This window comes from Actinia tenebrosa, unplaced genomic scaffold, assembly GCF_029948245.1.
Source record: "Actinia tenebrosa isolate PJP-AT-01 unplaced genomic scaffold, QUT_ActTen_1.0 PGA_scaffold12__29_contigs__length_12842862, whole genome shotgun sequence".
Lineage (NCBI taxonomy): Eukaryota > Metazoa > Cnidaria > Anthozoa > Actiniaria > Actiniidae > Actinia > Actinia tenebrosa.
The window spans coordinates 3,290,651-3,309,916 of NW_028292572.1; the positions used below are offsets into that span (position 1 = coordinate 3,290,651).

General features: G+C 36.1%; 2 protein-coding genes across 3 annotated transcripts in view; one reads left to right on the forward strand and one right to left on the reverse strand.

Moving 5' to 3' along the window:
* LOC116307738 (bactericidal permeability-increasing protein) overlaps positions 1-10,672 on the forward strand; it is a 33,424-nt gene extending 22,752 nt beyond the window's left edge. Inside the window, exons 7-15 of one of the 2 annotated variants that reach the window (XM_089028441.1) lie at positions 2,363-2,426; positions 2,990-3,087; positions 3,408-3,587; positions 6,321-6,464; positions 7,969-8,036; positions 8,379-8,415; positions 9,074-9,143; positions 9,248-9,324; positions 10,129-10,672. In XM_089028441.1, the coding sequence (XP_088884567.1) occupies positions 2,363-2,426; positions 2,990-3,087; positions 3,408-3,587; positions 6,321-6,464; positions 7,969-8,036; positions 8,379-8,415; positions 9,074-9,143; positions 9,248-9,324; positions 10,129-10,170 (780 nt within the window). In that variant the 3' untranslated portion in view covers positions 10,171-10,672. Of the gene's footprint in view, positions 1-2,362; positions 2,428-2,989; positions 3,088-3,407; positions 3,588-6,320; positions 6,465-7,968; positions 8,037-8,378; positions 8,416-9,073; positions 9,144-9,247; positions 9,325-10,128 lie in introns of those variants that run through there. The other variant, XR_016119477.1, reaches the window with a different exon arrangement.
* Positions 9,154-18,435, reverse strand: LOC116307737 (uncharacterized). The gene is made up of 8 exons (XM_031718038.2): positions 18,374-18,435; positions 17,908-17,935; positions 15,451-15,710; positions 15,238-15,355; positions 14,589-14,711; positions 13,584-13,706; positions 13,174-13,402; positions 9,154-12,939 (listed from the first exon to the last, which is right to left on the reverse strand). Exons 1-8 carry the CDS (start codon positions 18,419-18,421, stop codon positions 12,540-12,542), a joined length of 1,329 nt encoding a protein of 442 aa, XP_031573898.1. The 5' UTR covers positions 18,422-18,435; the 3' UTR covers positions 9,154-12,539.
* Between the last annotated feature and the right edge of the window lie 831 nt (positions 18,436-19,266).

Below are 19,266 nucleotides of genomic sequence, written 5' to 3' on the forward strand. Positions count from 1 at the left end.
GAGGAGGGAGACTGCTGATAAAGAGCGTTTCCTTTGATACACTGTCTTCCACGATTGTGGACGAACGAAACCAGTTTTAAAACCGGTTTTTAACCGAGTACATGTAGTGCTCATGAGCAAATGTAACACACCGTGGCGCCAAACGTTATTTGACGAGAGCGGCTGTCAAAATCATGATAGCGTTGATAATTTACGCCACGCAGGCGCGACAAGAATAACGTCCTACATCGGCAGAGTCTATTTTACTCACTCCACCACTAAACAAAAGGGCTCTGCTAGAAGGGAAAGTATTATTCAAGTTGGTCTGAGCAATATCATCGAAGACATCATGCATCTTGATACACAGACGGCCAAAATAGACTAAGTAAAGATACATAAATATCAAAAAATGCAAAAATTATTCAAATCTTTATTTCATTCTTCTCTAGTGTAAAACAATTCAAATAAAACTATTTATATTTTTGAATACTCTGGTTATTGCTTTACCTAAGCTATCGAAACAGCTTATTCTAAAGTCCCAAGCACGTGATTGATGGAGAAGAGAACGTGGATTTAGCATGGTACAATCCTAAGAGCCGCACCAACCAATACAAAACAAACAAACCAAAAAAAAAAAAAAAAAAAAAAAAAGAAAAAAAAAGAAAGAAAAAAACCCCCCAAATATTTAACGTACAAATAATAGACATAAGTAAAGATATATAAATAGAGTGCACGCACTGAACCCGTGAACAATATTTAGTACTAATTAGTAGTAATTCATACAGAATCGTTTCAGTTTCCTATTGTTTGATTATCCCTATTTAGTACTAAAAGTTAGTATTTGTTTCACGGGTTTAGTGCGAGCGCTCTATCAAAAAATGCAAAAATTATATTTAAATCTTAATTTCATTTTTCAATTTCTTCTCTAGTGTAAAACAATTCAAATAAAAATATTTATATATTTGAATACTCTGGTTATTGCTTTACCGAAGTTTTCGAAACAGCTTATTCTAAAGTCCCAAGCATTTGATAGATGGAGAAGAGAACTTGGATTTAGCATAGTACAATCCTAAAAGCCGTGCCAACCAAAAAAAATTAAAAAATAAAAAAAAAAAGAAAGAAAAGAAGAAAAAAAAAAACACCCCAGAAATTTTAAGGTACACATAATAGACAAAATTTAAAATGCATAAATTATATAAATCTTTATTTCATTTTCAAATTTCTTCTCTATTGTAAAATAATCCAAATAAAAATATTTATATATTTGAATACTCTGGTTATTGCTTTACCGAAGCTTTCGAAACAGCTTATTCTAAAGTCCCAAGCATTTGATAGATGGAGAAGAGAACTTGGATTTAGCATAGTACAATCCTAAAAGCCGTGCCAACCAAAAAAAATTAAAAAATAAAAAAAAAAAAAGAAAGAAAAGAAGAAAAAAAAAAAACCCCAGAAATTTTAAGGTACACATAATAGACAAAATTTAAAATGCATAAATTATATAAATCTTTATTTCATTTTCAAATTTCTTCTCTATTGTAAAATAATCCAAATAAAAATATTTATATATTTGAATACTCTGGTTATTGCTTTACCTAAGCTATCGAAACAGCTTATTCTAAAGTCCTCAAGCACGTGATTGATCGAGAAGAGAACGTGGAATTAGCATGGTACAATCCAAAGAGCCGCAGCAACCCAAAAAAACCCAAACATTTAACCTACACATAATAGACCAATAGCAGATATTATGGATTCATGCAAATGAGATGCAAATGAGACAACAAACAATGTATCGATCTGATACTGCCTCTCTTGTATGATTCTTAAAACAAAAGAATTTTTCATTACGGAGTCAACAGCTATTTAGCTAAAGCTGATGTTACACTGGACGATTCGCAACGAACTAAACAACGTACCGTCTAAACCGGCCTTTATAAAGAAGGGTTGGAACCATCGAGACAGCCCTAGCGTCGGGCCAACCTGTTTACATTCGCATATTTTCCCCTCACCTCTAAGGTCTCGAGTTCGAGTCCTGGATTCGGCTTGGCATGTTAGTAGAGTTTGATTTCTTTTTAGTTTACTTCCTTCACAAGACCCAACACACTAAATTCCATTTTTACTGTGACTTTAGCCGAACTCTGAATTGATATTTGATCAGCCCAGAGTTTACCGGTTCAATAAAAAGTAGTGATAAAATTTTATTCCAAGCGAAGAGGAGTGAATACAAGAGAATAGAAGGGAAAGGAAAGGAAAACGAGATAAAACGAAGAAGAGATTTATTTATTTCTTTTTTGGTGCTCTCTTGGGTCCTTATCTGTAAACGCAGAATAGGAAAAAGCGACACTTCAAACAGACTTCTGATATGCATTTATGTATTATATTTTAGATCTGTAAATCTATCACCGATGGTATCAATGAAAGAGGAAGAAAGCTACCTCAAATGTACCAAGGTAAATTAAGGAAATAAGGTGACGTATATGAGTGGGCAAAATATGACAGAGATCTACCGGCCGGGCGATTGATGGTATTTTTCATTCGAGGCTCAGTGTCATTCTTTTGATAATAGGGATCTTCACCATCCATATCAATATGTCTTCTCACATATTGCTGGCGAGTAAAGAACTAATGTTGGGAAGATAGGACTTAAATGTACTAGTGTATATTGTGTTGTAATTGCAAATATTATGGATGCATGCAAATGATACAACATGCATTGTATCCACCAGATAGCCTCACTTGTATGATTCTTAAACAAAAGAATATCTCATTGCAGGCTCAACTGTAATAACAGCTATTCTCTTGAGAAGATATGAATTCAAGCGGCAAAAGACAAAACAAAACAAAAACAAAACAAACAAACAAACAAACAAACAACAAAAACAAAACGAAAAACACAAAAAAAACCCCAGACATACAGACAGACACTTCCGTATCAACACGTGAATTATAGTAGACATTAACATCATCAAAATACACTTTTATTGCATATAATGAAATACATTTTTTATTTTAGACAAGTTCCCTGTTACAAAAGTAGCTTCAGCCGAGATTCATTTCCCGATACTAGAAAGCCCTAGTATCCAAAGAGGTTTCGTGGATTTTGTCATAGAGGTTAGAGGCGGCATTTTCAACTTTTGCAGTTCTAGAATTTACCTTGACAGAAACGAATGGGAAACTAGTTGCTAGTTCGCTTGAAGAATAGGCAAAAATTTAGGGTGCACAGGAATAATTGGTTTCCACTTCAGATGAACATTGCATGTCACAAATTGCACCGTTTAACCATAGTTAATAGCTTCTTAACTATGGTTTAACATAGCTCGCAACATTAATTGCCTGCGCAGCATTGTGGGTAATGTTGCACTGTCTGTCTATATTTTTTACACTTTCAGAATATTTTAAAGTTTTTACTGTTTTTCTCTTGCACATGTTAGGGAGGTGTCTATTCGAGTCTGTATACCCTGACCAGTGCAACCAGCGGTCAAGGAATCAACCATCTCAGTTATTACCCAAATCCATACAAGATGCTTAGCATTGTACTCTCCGATCGCATGTTCAATTCACTAGCTGAACTATACTACAAGGCAGGAGTCGTGCGCATCGATGAGATACAGGTAAAGTTATTACTATCAATGTGTTTCAAGATATTTGTTTCAAAAGGACGGAATGGAATAGATATGTGTTCAAAAACGTCTGGATAAATAAATTTTTAGAATAGACCTTTGCAGGAACACATGGATATTCTACACAAAATCGAGGCTAGCCCTGAGCGAGAGATAAATCTATATTGGAGTATTCACTGTTTAGGAATCGATGAACATTAGATTTTTAGCATTTCTTCGTATGTTTGCTTTTTTTCTTCTCTAAGAGATTCGCAGACATTTTTCACGGCAACGACGGCGCACGTTCGCTCTTATTTTGTCACATTTCCATCGTCATCTTTATCTTAAAGAATAAGAAAATGCTGTGTGCAGTTATAAAGCACGCAAGGATTGAGATTTATCAGAGACAGAACCAGACATTTGCATAGGAATGTGATGGAAATTTAAAAAGTGACGATATAGTGACGTCATTAATAATAATGATCTGACTTAAGGTGGCTGGACCCCCTCACGCTTGACCGCTACCTTCCACTTTTGGAACGCTAGTGCATAAACGTCTTTTATCCGATTGCAAATCTTTTTTGCACATAAGTCACATAAAGATTGAAAGCGGCCAAGCGAGATGAGACCGTGCATGGTGCGAAAGAATTTGGTGTTATGATCATTAGTAAACAATAGAATTCCCAGAGCATCAAATCATTGGGAAACGATCAATGTTTTCTGTATTTGTCGTTCGCTTTAGATCGCTTTAAATGAGTTCAATAGTCTTGCAATTTTGTTCAATATTAGTTTAAGTTCTAATTTGTATCCTGACGTAGTTTAGAGAGAAATGATCAGCGAATTTTAGAATAATGGAAGATCTAGTAAGATTGACTAGAAAACTGCAATGAAAAGTGCGCATCAAATGTTTACCCCGTCTTCTGCACTATACGTTTTCACAAAATCGCATAAGTCGATTACCTTCAAAATGTTCCTTTTCAAACTAGATACAGAGTAAAACTAAATGAGCAATAACTTTTGTGAATACATAGCTCTGAAATATTAATTTCGGCCGTATGAAACCCATTGCTTAGTTTTGAAGTAGATTATGCACTATATTTAAATAATCTCAAATATCTCATAATTAGCTAGATAGATTTTTTCAAAAATCCCTACAAATGAAGGCATCTAGTATATAATTATGTGGTACGAAGCATTTTAGTGTTGAACGCTCTGCAAGGCTAAAATTATTTTCTAAACGAAAACAAATATTTCATCATAATCACGTGTTATGACGTCCGATCTCATAAAAAATTGCATCAAACATTAATTCAATCTTTATGTGACTTATGTGCAAAAAATATTTGCAATAGGATAAAAGACGTTTATGCACTAGCGTTCCAAAAGTGGAAGGTAGCGGTCAAGCGTGAGGGGATCCAGCCATCTTAATACTCCAACTGTTTGTATCGGATTTATAATTTTGAACCATATTTTATAGAAGCCGTTGATATTTGGACACGCGTATTTAAATATTGGTGTTAACGCGAGCCAAGCGTACTTACTTACTGCCCATAATAGCTGTTTTCGTATAACTGGTATACGGTAGTGTCACGGCAAGGGACAAGCCAGACCAATAACATTGCTCGAGAATTTACTCTCCATCCAATCAAATACCCGGAGCACGGCATAAACAAGGCGCGGATACGGTCACGCCAAGGTCACGGCACTGTGGACCAATCACATTGCGCGAGCAATCAAGCATCAAGGTCACGGCACGGCATGCACTGCGCTTTCACAGTGATGAGAAACTGCTCTATGCCTAGCTGAAATGTAGACCAGCACAGCAGAAAAGGATGAATACACGCGATTTGATTTAATTTGTTTTTTCATATTTATTTTTAGATTTAATCTTATGCAATTTAATTTGAGTCAGACTAAAAATTTGAGAAAAAGAAATAAATAAAAAGTAAACGTACCATGAAAAAAAAAACAAAACAAAAAACAAAAACCAAAGAGATCATATGTACTCCTCAGGCGGGCTGAGAATTGCCCAGTACACCCCAGGACACTCCTTGGATCCGCCCTTTTTAATATGTATAACAAATTTATTACATGAAAGGTTGTAAAATACGGCTTTGTATAGTCTTACTCTTCCTTTTGTATTGAAATAATAAATGATAAATAATAATAATAATAATAATAATAATAACTAAAATTTGTATAGCGTCATATCTAAAACCTTATGGCCATTTACGATACTCCAGCTTCGAGTTCTCTTTGCTCAGCCTTAGTCTCGGTTGTGTATTATGATATTCAGCTATTCAATCAAAACCCGTGGCTTTTTCATCAATTTGTTTTATTCCGTAGTTCGTACATTCCTTACTATACAATGAACCTTAATAAAAGAAAAGGACACATTTGTACACAATCGAGGCTAAGCTAGACTGAGCAAAGGCGAACTCAAAATGGGAGTATTACAAATAAAATATAAAAAAATATAATGAAATATGATATGCAACTACCTAATATTAAATAAGTGGGTAATAATGTTTGTAATAGACCTTTCCCCAATTCGCTTGACTGGAAACGAAACAATAGTTGCAAGTCAAGGTTGGTCTTGAAGAATAAAATAATGAAAAATCAGTCTCGACTTACTTCAAACCTTCGTTTCGTCCAAATCCAAATAAATTCGGGAAAGATCTATTTGACAAGCGTAAGTGGCCCGTAATAAACCCAAGCCCTATCTGTAACTCCTCTTTTTCTTAGATCAATGACGTTAATCCCTCCCTGAAGGTCAACATTGACTTGGTACGCCCGCCGTTCACCAATACCAATGCCAGTGGTTCCTTTTTCACGCTTTACCTAAACGGGACGGTTAAAGATAACTCATCAAACTACGAAGTGGGTTTGGTAAGTTTGTTCACACACCTGTCAGAGCTAATGTGAAAGTATGTTCGTTGGCATGTGATATTCAAAGGACTCCGGTAACCATGTGGATTTGAATCACATGATCTCTCGCTATAAATAGAAATCCTTAAATTCTATGGATTAGCTAGCGCTATTTTAAATGGCTGTCATTCTTACTGCGCATGTTCGACGAAATGCTAAACACTCTGGGAAACCCTTTAGTGTGGTAGCCAGAAAAGTTTTTACCACAAATATTTATTTTAGAGCCTGGGTAAATAGGAGAACATACCAATAAATTGCGTCTGCAAATCACGAATCGATCTCGCACGGAGCCAGCGCGCTCGCTTGATACCGTTGTTCTTTCAAATTTCCCCTTAGTGCTAGTTTGTAATAAAAATGTTAATTTTCTGCGGTAAAAATGAACTCCCTCCAGTTTTCCGTGGCATGTCCTCTTTTTTAACATGTTTTCATCATCCATCCGGCAAAACATGTCTACAGCATTTTCACTGCTGGATGACGAAAATCGTGGTAACTAAGGAGACATACCACATACCGACTGTTTTACAGCTGCACTGCCATTTTATCGACTTTCAAGGCAATTGATATCCTTCATTACGAGGCCTTTTGTGATTACTAGTGATGATTTTCAATAAAGAGAATTATTCTAACCAAAGACAGCCCGTGAAATTTTAGGGTTCATCAGAAAAAATCTGTTAACATTTGGTCAGCTACGATTTCAAGCTCACGCCCCCTCATGTGAGCCCATACAAATTATGTCTCAAAAACACGGTTTTTGAATCTTTTCTCAAAATAATGACTATCTAGGCAAAAAACAGAAGTGGATTCAGTTAATTCAACTATTCACGGACTGTATTATATGGTTTAGATTGAATTCTATTGAAAAAAACCACCGTACGTTTTGAGTTGAATGTACGCTATTGGACGTATTTTACAAGAGAAAATGCATGACATAACCGGGACAAGCTAGAAAATCGTCTCTCATTGATATGAAACAGAACCTGTCGAAAAAACAGAAGTGGATTTGAAAACCCCGGACTTTCCTGAACATTTTGGTATATAATTCATAGGAATTTGTTAAAATTTAGAAGCGTGCTTTTGCTGATTTTATAAGCTCATACTATCTGTTGGCCTATACATTCGCCTCTTATGGTTTCTTAGGTTTCGTAGCCTCGAAAACACACTAACTACTAGTTAACGAAAGAACGGAAGATTTACGGGTCATTTAGGATGTTTTGTCACGCAGTTTACTTGTGCTATATAACTTTACTTTTAAGAACTACCTTTTGCTTTGGAAAGAGAGGGAAAAGACCGAAAAGAGCAAATATTCCAAATGTATGGGCAATTTTTTCCAATGCCCAGAGTCTCTTGCATTCCGTCGATCTTGCGCAGTAAGAATAACGGTGCTTTGGGGTCTATCATGTGATATGTTAAATCACGATGATCTCGTGGAAAAATTACAACTTTGAAATTCTGTGCATTCTTATAGCTTGTAACAGGCGACTTTAGAATCCAAGAAGAAGACAGAGTCCTGTCGGGTAAAGTTAGCAACCTAAGGTTTGTGTGGATTGAGTTTGTTTTGTTTTATAGTTGGTTGTGCTTGGAATGGTAGGAGCATGCGTGCGACCTTCAGAGCGAGAGGTCCATAGTTCGATCCTCTGGAACTCCACGTCTGTTTCGACTTCTCTCTGTTCTGTGTAGCTTTAATTAGCTTTAAACACTCGTAAAAAGGAGCACTGATAGTAAGAGGGGGTAGAGGGCGCACCTTCGATCGCATTAAACATGACCCCTTGGCTCGGGAGAATTGGGAAACCACTACCCTTTTTTTAATCGAAGTAAAATAAATTGACACTAGCAACTAGTTTTTTTCCTATTTGTTTCATGTCTCTTTCCCACCAGGTTTAATCTTACAGATTGTGCAGAAAACGCGCCAAAGGTAAACTAATCCACATTTGATTGTAAAAGGCAACGTCAAGGTCCTGAATGGGGACCCCATCCGATTTTATTGATTCATATTGGAGTGTGGGTGACATCGAATGTTTACCAAACCACCCTCAAAGACCTGTTGAAATGCTTCATACTTGATAGACTCTTCCACAGTCTCTCGCTCGTCCGTTCCGTCTCCACGCTTAGAGACTGTAACGGTACAATGACCGAAAGGACTTATGGGTCCCGAAAAGTTGGACCCAGCGTGCGTTGGGAACCAAAATACTTGTCCACAGTCTCTCTCGTTTCAATATTTTCAAGATGGCGGCGAAAACGAGAGAGACTGTGGACGAGTATTTTGGTTCCTAAAGCACACTGGGTCCAAGTTTTTGGGACCCATAAGTCCTTTCGGTCATTGTACCGTTACAGTCTCTAAGCGTGGAGACGGAACGGACGAGCGAGAGACTGTGGAAGAGTCTATCATACTTGACTATTCGAGGTCAAAATCCATATTTCACTTGCAGAGGTGGTGGGTACCGGGTTTCCCCATGCAATTAGTCACTTCTAATTTGGGTTTCATGAGATAAAAATTGCTATGACGTTATCCCTAACACAAGGACCATAGAGCACCCTACCATCCAACTCATCATAGTTTATTTTCTATTCAGGATTTGAGGGACATTATTGTACCTTCTTTATTCTCGTCCAGGGATGATCTTGCCGAAATTGTCAGCAACAGTAAGTTACCCGCATTTACAATCTCTTTTATTAAAAATTCTAACCAATAATCCCGCCGACGGTCAAGGAGTAACGTTCAAATAACCATGATCTCTTTTTCTCAGGTTTCATGAATGACATGGCGCCTCTTCCACTCATTCCAACAGTCAAGATAGTGAACAAGCGTGTTTTGTACGAGCAGGTAAGTGCTTTTGCAAGGTCCTCTAAAGCTGTTAAACTAGCTTGCATGTAAATATCGCGAGTAAAAAACGTCTGCGCATGCTCTAAGGCCGTGTAAACGTTAGTCCAAACCTCTTCATGTTACTACAAAAATATGTTCATTTGACTTTCAAACAGGCCTGACCAACGGTCTTTACAAAATGCCAATTTTAGAGTCAGTTCAAGAAACTTAGGGTTCATTATACCACGTTGTCTTCATCAAAACAGAATTTTGGTCTTACAAAAGTATACTCGTGAAATTTGTAGTAAAGCTATTTCAAAAAAGGTTGAATAAGGAATACTGAATACTGCATAATGAATAGTGCGTTCCAAGAGCGAAGTGCATTGTGGGTCATAGCGACATTGTCTAAAGTAGGATTAAAGTTTATTATTTATTCTATTTTTAGTGAATTCCATCTGAAACAATATACTAACTACATGCAGAGAGTTAATTGCTGTATGTTTACTTTTTATTTCAAATTAGCGAGACCCACAATGCCCTTTGGTCTTGTAATGCACTAATCAGTATGCAGTATTCAACCTTTTTTGAGATAGCTGTACACTCCGAGAAAACAAACATTTATTTCCTCTTTTAAACTCTTCTAAAATCTTAGAAAACGTGCTGAAAGGCATGCATGCCCAAACGTTTTTCTCTAGTGTCTATTTAAAGTACTCTACTTTTCGGTCGAGACAATCTAAAATATTATGCAATGATAATTTTAATTTTAAAAGTTGTCATTAGTTTATTTCTTGCTAAATAAATGATGTTTTTGGTTGTGTGTTTTAGGGATACACTGTGTTCGAGTGTGACCTTGTGGAGAAGAAATAAAACCATTGCAGAAGGCCTGGACTATCTATCTCTGATAGGCCTGTCGTCGCTGACGTCATTGCTTACAGTTTTTCTTATTAGCATAAATCGAACTTCGAGTAACAAACAAACATAATTCACGAAGAAAGAGAATATTCACCTTAATTATTAACAATTTTTTCTAGAGTTTATCTAAATTTTGCAAAGTTGATAAATGGTTAATACATTGATCATCAGTATATTTACGCAAGTGAATATAATAAATTGCGCTTATTGATTACAATTTATGTCTTATGTTGCTATAGCTATATTTACCTACAGGTGAATATAGCGTGCGCTTGTTTGTCGATTCGTGCCTCTTGCAGATATAAATAGAATTTGAAAAAAAAGTGCATTGGAATTTGTGCATTGAAGGTTGTCTTCCAAGAGAATTGTAAAATACCTCCTCGTGCTATGTGGCGAAACTTTATTTGATTTTCATGAAAAAGCCTTGAAAATATAAAATAAATAATGCTCAATCTCATACCCATTGATCAATGAGTTATTCCTTATTTAAATAATACTCAAAGGAAGAGCACTCGTTCTGAAGTGGAAAAGAAGATGACGTCTGTTCATATTAATTTGTTAGTTTTTTTTTGTTGAATATAATATGAAAAGTGTCGATACTTTTGCACCTTGTCTGCTTCATCCGACTGGTCGATCTTGCCTACCTAGTAAAACTTCTCCACCTGCTCTGTCTGTTCTATTTGGTCTGGTCTAACTTCTGCTGTGTGTCTGTCCGTTCTACGGCGCTGTTCCTACCTGCCCACCTTGTATAGCTCCTGCACTTGGTATGTCTGTTCTACCTGGTCCATCCTGTCCATCCTGTCCACCTTGTCTAACTTCTACTCTTGGTCTGTCCGTTCTAACTTGTCCATCATCTGCTCTTGGTATGTCTGTTCTACCTGGTCCATCCTGTCCATCCTGTCCACCTTGTCTAACTTCTACTCTTGGTCTGTCCGTTCTAACTTGTCCATCATCTGCTCTTGGTATGTCTGTTACTCCTGGTCCATCCTGTCCGTCTGGCCTAGTTTCTGCTCTTGGTCTGTCAGTTACACCTGGTCCATCCTGTCCACCTGGTCTAACTTCTGCTCTCGGTCTGTCTGTCCTTGTTGATCTTGCCTACCTGGTCTTGCTTCCCACCTACTCCACTTGGTGTGCCACATCAACCTAGTTTATAAGTTTACCTGGAGATGGTTGAAATGGCAAACCTGTACATCTGGTACAGCTATTATCTTATTTTCGCATGGCCAGAAATCTCGGACATTTTGCTCCTGCGGTCAAGTCAGCGGAATTACCATATGAGATATATTCAATACAGCGACATTCGGAAAGAAAGACTATGGTAAGGGTTACTACCAACAGTTAAACAACATTTCATCGGTCATTTTACATGAAAACAGAAAGAAAAAAGTAAAAGCCTACCCAAATTATTTTGAAGTCGAAAGAATAATATCTAGCACGAGTGGAACAATAGATAGGTTGTTTATGTGTATTGTGAATGAAATTTCACTTGCATTTACGTATTGTTGCTTTACATAGGTAAGATTACAACTAAAATAAGCCCTCAAAGTACTTTGAAGCTTTTCAAAATCATAAAAATCAAGCTGAATCGACATTTTGTTTTGTAATTCGAAAATTTGATCTCACCGGAAGTAAAAGTGCACAGTCTTTTATTATTGATTTTGGGCTTCCTTTGCAAGTCTTCCCAGAACTCTCTGCGGCATAGCTAAGCCTGATTTCAGATGTTTAATTTGGTATCAAACACGCTCAGAAAATGCCTTTTAAAACGCCAAAAAAGTGGCGATTTTTGTGCGTCATCTTCGCCTTCCGGAAGCAGGATACACTCGACATAGAATATTAACTTCTTTTGTGAAAAATCAAAAACTTTGACTCCCAAAAGGCAAACGTTGCTGATGCTGAAGACTTCCAATTTCTTTGCCAGCGATCAAAGTAAATATTGCCCTACTTAGATCGATCTTGGCAAATAAAAAATTCGCATGGATTCTTTGGAACCAAGTGAAGATGCATGGATACTTCTGGCTAATCTATAGTGGATGCTAGGGAGATCGGGGATAGCGAAGGGCAAAATTAAAGCCATGGAAAGGCAAAGTACGCCCATTGAATTTTACTTTTTATATAGGTTGTGTGAAATAACAATTAGTTATAGACTTAAATACAAACTTGGCAAAATAAAAAATAATAATTCCCAAGGTTTTATTTACATGAATATTGTCGTCTTCCATACATTCTTTATACATATTGATGCGATTTCGAAGTACTGCGATTGGGGAACTCCGCTTTGCAATCGCGGGCTCAATGTTAGAGATTTCTGGCCATTGACATATAATTTAAAGTGGAATACAGAAAGTAGAGCAGATCAGATTCACGTTTCCTAACCTTGGCTGACTCATCAAGTTAGTCCAAGTTAGGATGTTTCCTTCCTGAGTTGGACATTTGCCGGCGAGATCTGATATTTCAGAGGCTGTCAGGACCTTGTCCCATATGTTCAAGCTTGTGAGATTGCCTTTAAAAGCTTGATTTGGATCATAGCCTCCTTTGTAGCTATCTTGTTCCTGGCCAAGTACTAAGGCCCCGTTGCCAATCGTCTCACCTGTTGCTACATTGGCTTTCTCGCCTCTCTTGACTCCATCGATATACAGTACCACCTTACCTGTCACACTTTCCCAAGTGAAAGCAAGATGATGCCAGGTGCTGTCGGTGATGTACTGACTTTGATCAGTAAAATCTCTATTGAAAAACAGATATAGACAATATACTATGAATATCGTGGAAATCTCAATGCACAAGAGCCGGCGACCTCAACCATATATTTTTCCCATAGGTTGGTAAAGGAAATGAGCTAAAGGTATTAAAAGGTTGATGAAAAACTTCCTGTACACTGATGATAAAAAAGTCATAGCTACAAGAGATGGTTACTAGTAAAAAAATTGTCAATGATTTAAGTCTCAAATATGTTCTTACTTCCATACGCCGTTGATGGATATCTTTGTTTCGGTTGTTTTTAAAAACACAACGATCACGTCACTGGATACTGAAGTTGAGTAGCTTAGCGGCGTATGGGCTCCTGCTTTTGCAGCATCCATCTGAAACCAAATGCTGACAGACAGCTTAGTCAAACCAGCCAGAAAAGGATTATCAAAGAAAACCAAATTATCCACTGATCCTCCGGGAAAGGACATCATTTTGCATCCTAGAAAAAAGAAAGTAAGATATCTTGAGATATTACATATTAATATATTTCTGAGAAAAACTGTTATTTTAGTCATTTCCAGGTTTGACTTATTCATTCGTGATATTATTTCTTAATGACGTTTTGAGTTTCACCTTCTTCTTTACATTCTTTTCCTTCTAATTGTTTAAAGTTCACTTACTTCTGCAGGTGACACCATCTCCTCCAAACCCGGGAAGGCAGGTACATTGGAATGAACCAGCCTTGTTATTACATGTGGCGTTTGTAGAGCAATTATGAAGACCAGATAAGCACTCGTCAACGTCTAAAATAAGGTAAAACAAAGTTAATAGTAAATAGATACCGTCTACCGTCTTCCGCTACCATAATCCTCATCATGTATCATCATCACTACTGTATCAGCATCATCGTCGTCGTCATCATCAGCATTTTATTCACTAACATTACATACTCATTGTCATTATCTTCTACTTTTCATCATCACTTTTCATTCGCCATAACCATTACCACCCTTATCTTCTTTTTCTTCGTGGTAGTTTTCAACCATTCCCAAGAGGATCAAGAGACAAACACATGGCGGCCATGCTGGCGAACCATTACAAAAGGAACTAATGAGAGGTCTTTTATTGAAGTCCGCCAGATGACGTAACATGAAAACTAAGAATTATTATAGCTATCATCACTTTCAATTTTTAATGAACCCTAATTAAGAGTAAAGCTTCTTAATTTTATAATCTATATATGTCTATTTAATTACAAGGAACTAGACCAGTACCTGTGGAAAATTAAAGGCTAATCAAATACCTCCTTGTTTAAGAAATCTTAAATTTTGATCTAGAAACATCTATAAATCACCGAAACTGCGCATACACTGACAACCAAACAGTCACGCGTTCACACAGCAAACATGGCGTGATTGTGAGCTGATATAAGCGTGCGACTTTTCTCGGAAATTCAAAAACTAAATCTTTTCGAATAAAAATCTAATTGCGCACTTCGTGGCTAGTAGAAATGGCGATGTGGTTTTGGTAACTCCTAGCTTAGCCGTTTTTCCGTGATTGGTGGAGAATATGTGATGATGATCCACATATGATATCTTCTGTAATGAGAAGTTTTAATCCTCTCTGCTTTTCTATCTCCTTCTTCTTCCTCTTCTATTTCTCCTCCTTGTTTGAAATTCACTTACCCCTGCAAGTGACACCATCTCCTTCAAACCCAGGAAGGCAGGCACATTGGAATGAACCAGCCTTGTTATTGCACGTGGCGTTTGTAGAGCAATTATGAACGCCAGATATGCACTCGTCAACATCTAAAATAAAGTAGAACAAAGTTGATAATAAATAGATACCGTCTCCCGCTACCACAATAATTATGATGTATCGTGTATTATCATCATTACTATCATCATCGTCGTCATCATCATCCAAAACACCACCATCATTATTATCATCTTCGCCAACTTCAGTATCATCATTATCACCACTAACATCACCGCCACCACCACCATCATCGCCATCATCTTCATAATCGTCATCATCGTCATAATAATCATAGTAAACATCATCCGATTACTACCATCACCGCTATCATCATAATCACCATCATCATCATCATCATCACTGTCATCATCATAATTTATGAGCAACAACGGCCAAAACTAACATCATCATCACCATCATCATCACATTAGCAATATGGTGATATTTTTTTTACTATCTTCCTCACCACCTTGCATTTACCATTGTTGGCATCACTTTGCAATTGAACATTTTGACAAGTAAACTTGTAAAAATTCGTCATTTATGTAACAAAATCTACTACCAATTAAAATTTACCTATTTCGCAATATTTTCCAGTGAATCCTTTAGGGCAAAGACATCGATATCCTGTAATGGTGAAACCTGATTGACAGGTTTGGTTGGCACTCGTGCAGGGATTCACGGCGCATTTATTCTGCAAAAATAGTAATGCTTATTATCAATCGAAAAAGTAATTATTACAGCTTATTAAGGTACGGAAGTCAGAATTGTGATTTCTATGAAAGGTACCTCTGTGCCTCTGTACGAGTATCCTGGTCTTTCCTGATAGTCCTGTGGGTATTGGTAACGATCAGCATCGTTCAGTTGACAGACCATCATTCCAGGTGACGATGAAGGTCCAAGGTTGTACGACACGCAGTCATTGTTTAGATAACAATTGATTCGACACATTTGGTCACCTGATAGTGTTAGTTCATCAATGACGTGGTTCAATAAGGCCTTATCTGATTGCAGTTTTTCATATGATGTAGTGAACCTGCAGTTCGATGCTGTAGAGACAAGTTCAATGTTAAATCCGTTAATTGGTTAATATGTATCCCTCGTGGATTAAGGATTATTGTTATATAAATTTCATTTGCTGGTTAGTCACTTTACATATCTTGAACGTTATTTCGTTTCTTTTTTCATGAGAAGAAGAAGACAAAGTAAGACAGAAAGGAAAGGAGAAGAGCGAGACCAACAAACAATATGATCCTCATAAGTTCTACATAATTTTGTTTATTCTTTATTTTTTATAGAATAAAGTTTGGTTTTTTGTTTCTGAAAAAAAAAAAACAAAACAAAAAAAAAAAAAAAAAAAAAAAAAAAAAAAAAAAAAAAAAAAACAAAAAAAAAAAAAAAAAAACCAAAAAAAAAAAACAAAACCAAAAAAAAAAAAACCAAAACAAAAAAAAACCAAAAAAAAAACCAAAAAAAACAAAACAACAGTGGTATGAGGTGCATAGATAAAATTAATTTACGTGTACATTATGTTGCACAGTATTGTGCGGGCTGTTCTATACAATTCACCACTTGTTTGACTCTTTTTCCTCAAGAATGTAGATCAGTTGTTATGTTGTAAAATTGTTTTTCATGAAATCTTAAAATTTATTTCAAAATTAATGATTTTTAAAGTAAGAGATACTCCTAGTTCAGATTTGATATATTCTAAACTCAGGTAAAGGATACTCCTAGTTCAAGAAAGGAATAACTCTAGTTTTCGTAGTTCATCTATATATACTTTTGACAGCGTAACCAAGCCCCAGAGTTTCTTAACTCGAAATATTTGACAGGTTAATGGCTTCCTGATTTCTATGATTGCAGGACGTAATTTTCTTCGGATGTTAAATCCCCAAGTTTTTTTATCATCAATGGGTATATATCGTTCTTCTCGAACAACCTCGTATCGAGGCATCTTCGAACTTTTTTTCTGCATTGCTCTTACTACGGGCCGTTGAAATATGCGTTCATGTCGTCTGTTTGAATTTGTATTGGTCGATTTGAATTTGTTTTTGTGCATTCGAATTTGTATTTGTGTATTTGAATTTGTATTTGTGAATTGCACCTCTAGGCAACCGTACCTCCGTCCGTACATAAGGGTGCTCGCTTGATGTTAAAGGAAAACTGCTCGAAAATGCACAGAAAATATCGATTTGGAACAATTTTAAGGCCAAGGACAATTGAAATAATTATTATTATGTAGTCAAAGATGAATCAAAGAGGAATCATCAAGAATTCGGGTCATTTTCAGCAAACATTAATTCGCATATTTTTTACCGCTCTAGAAAAAGTTTCGTTCGCCTCCGATTGGCACAAAAAAATTATTTCAATAGTTTTGACATTTCTTATAGATAATTTATTTTCATGTTGAATGTAATTTTCAAAGAATGATTACTTGTTACGCACAATATTCGCCGTTTATTGAGCTTTTCTCCAGCTAGTTTTCTCTCTGTTGCTACCATTGCAGTAAAAATACGGTTCTTATAAAAACAAGAAAACATCGTTATGCAAAAAAAGCAAAAGTAAGCTTATATTTTCTTTCACCTTTTTTAAACCAGTTTTCAAGTCTGTTTCATAGTGTTGATTTGTCCATAAAAGTTCGGAAGTCTCCGAAATTTGGATTTTAATGAAAGATATCCAAGGTAAATTTCACTAAACTTGACATTGTATTTGGACTACCTAAGCGTAAATATGTCGGCCATGCAAAACTTTGTCGAATAATTTTTCAGGAGCAAAACTAGCCCCTGTGGGGGCTGGTGGTGAGTTGTTTACATGTGACAAAATTAGAGAGAGTAGTTAGGGAGAGTAGTAAGGTCGAAAACAAAGACTCTTGCGAAGAAAACGATGTAGTGCATTTCGATTTCATTTTTCTCACTTTTTCACATTTTTTTCATATGGGGGACATTATCTTCATCTCGAAGAAGAAAAACAATTGAAGATTTCTCCCCGATTTTAATTTTATTTTTCAGTTTTATCTAAATAGGGAGTGCCTAAATTTATATATTATCTTTTTTGATAACTCGTTTTCCATATCATATCACTCACTCACTCGCAGACTCGCTTGTTCGCGATATCATATGAAAACTCGCGAATAAAAACGATATCGAGCAAATAACAAGTCAGTAATCTTTTATATACCAAAAATTAACAACCACGGGAAGTATAGATATGTTAGCATTGCTTACTAGTGAAATACATTTTTCTTACCTTCAGAATGAACCAGTCTTATGAGTACCTGTTAAAGATAAGAAATAAAATTGTTTTTGAAATTTTTTTTATTAATTTCGGTACGCACTGTCTAAAATCGGAGCCCCTAGTACAATCTATGTTGTAACCTATTGTTTTATCTTATAGGAAACATGACAAAAGAAGTGTGGTAGATTGTGCTAAATAGGTTTTCGAAAACGTTTATTTAGCTCCCACGAAATGTGTATTTCTATGACAGAATATTGTAAAGTCCGTGCATCCACTCATGGTATTCCTTAAAAATACATATAATTTTTCGAATACTTGTTTCAAAACAATGGCTTCATACAAATATCGCCTTTTAAAAGCTCTGTTAAGAATTTTTCTTTACCTTCTCTTCTTCTTTATCTTTAGTAGTTGACGGTAAAATTGATTAATTGTTTCCCTATGTAAGAAAGTAGTGTAACCTAATTATCATGAAACGTACCTGGAATGAAAATATAAGATACCAAACTTGATCGATGTACGACAACATCCTTCAACTCCGTCACTTACAAAAACTTAATTAGAGAACTCCCTTAAGCAAATTTATTATTCTAAAGATAAAAATGGGTTATCCGTTATTTACGAGGTTCAATCCTTCTGGAAGACTGAATAATGCAGTAGATGCTTTTGATCCTTTTTGGAGTCTGATTTGTTTTTTTTAACAGCATCAATAGAAAAAAAAAAAAAAAAAAAAAAAAAAAAAAGGAAATAGAAATAATCAGGAAGAAAGGGTATTTAGCCCATCCAGAGAATATTTATTCTCCAGTTTTAACGGGAATTCGAAAGGAAAAACACAACTTTTGGCATATCCGCTATACGTAGTTACATATCCTGGGGAACATCAATTGGCAGATTGCCCAACATACCACACGATACCACATTGTTCTTAAATTTAACGTAATTGCAGACACAGGAAGCGAAATAAAACGTCTGAGTAGCCAATATATCTCAATTCCCTTCTTTTGCCCTCATGCTTTTATCAGCTTCTTTTGATCAGTGTTTGATCTGATATCAAGACTCACCATCTGACCAGATACGATGATTTGTTATTGAGAATAGGAATTGGGCTTGTGAAGGTCAAACGTCGAACCTCATGTGAGCGTTAATTAATTACTTTCTTTACTTTCCCATACCCATAAAACTTTGCGGCTGTGGGGTTAACTAGATGAAAAAACCCGTTTTATTGCTTACAATTGCATTTGCAATCCAAATTTACAAGAAAAATACCACTTTCTTGCTTCACTTTAAACTTTTAACATAATTATTATCCTTAATCCGCGACAGCCTTGTGAACTTCGCTTGATTTTGCAGTATGCGGTGTATTCATTGTGGATC

Bases quoted from the DNA above. Each gene is read 5' to 3' on its own strand.
- LOC116307737 (XM_031718038.2), bottom strand. From the start codon at position 18,421: ATGTTGTCGTACATCGATCAAGTTTGGTATCTTATATTTTCATTCCAG. The intron at 15,356-15,450 runs GTACCTTTCATA...CTATTTTTGCAG, and splicing joins ACTCGTACAGAGGCACAGAG to AATAAATGCGCCGTGAATCC. The intron at 13,403-13,583 runs GTAAGTGAACTT...TCTTTTTTCTAG, and splicing joins AGATGGTGTCACCTGCAGAA to GATGCAAAATGATGTCCTTT.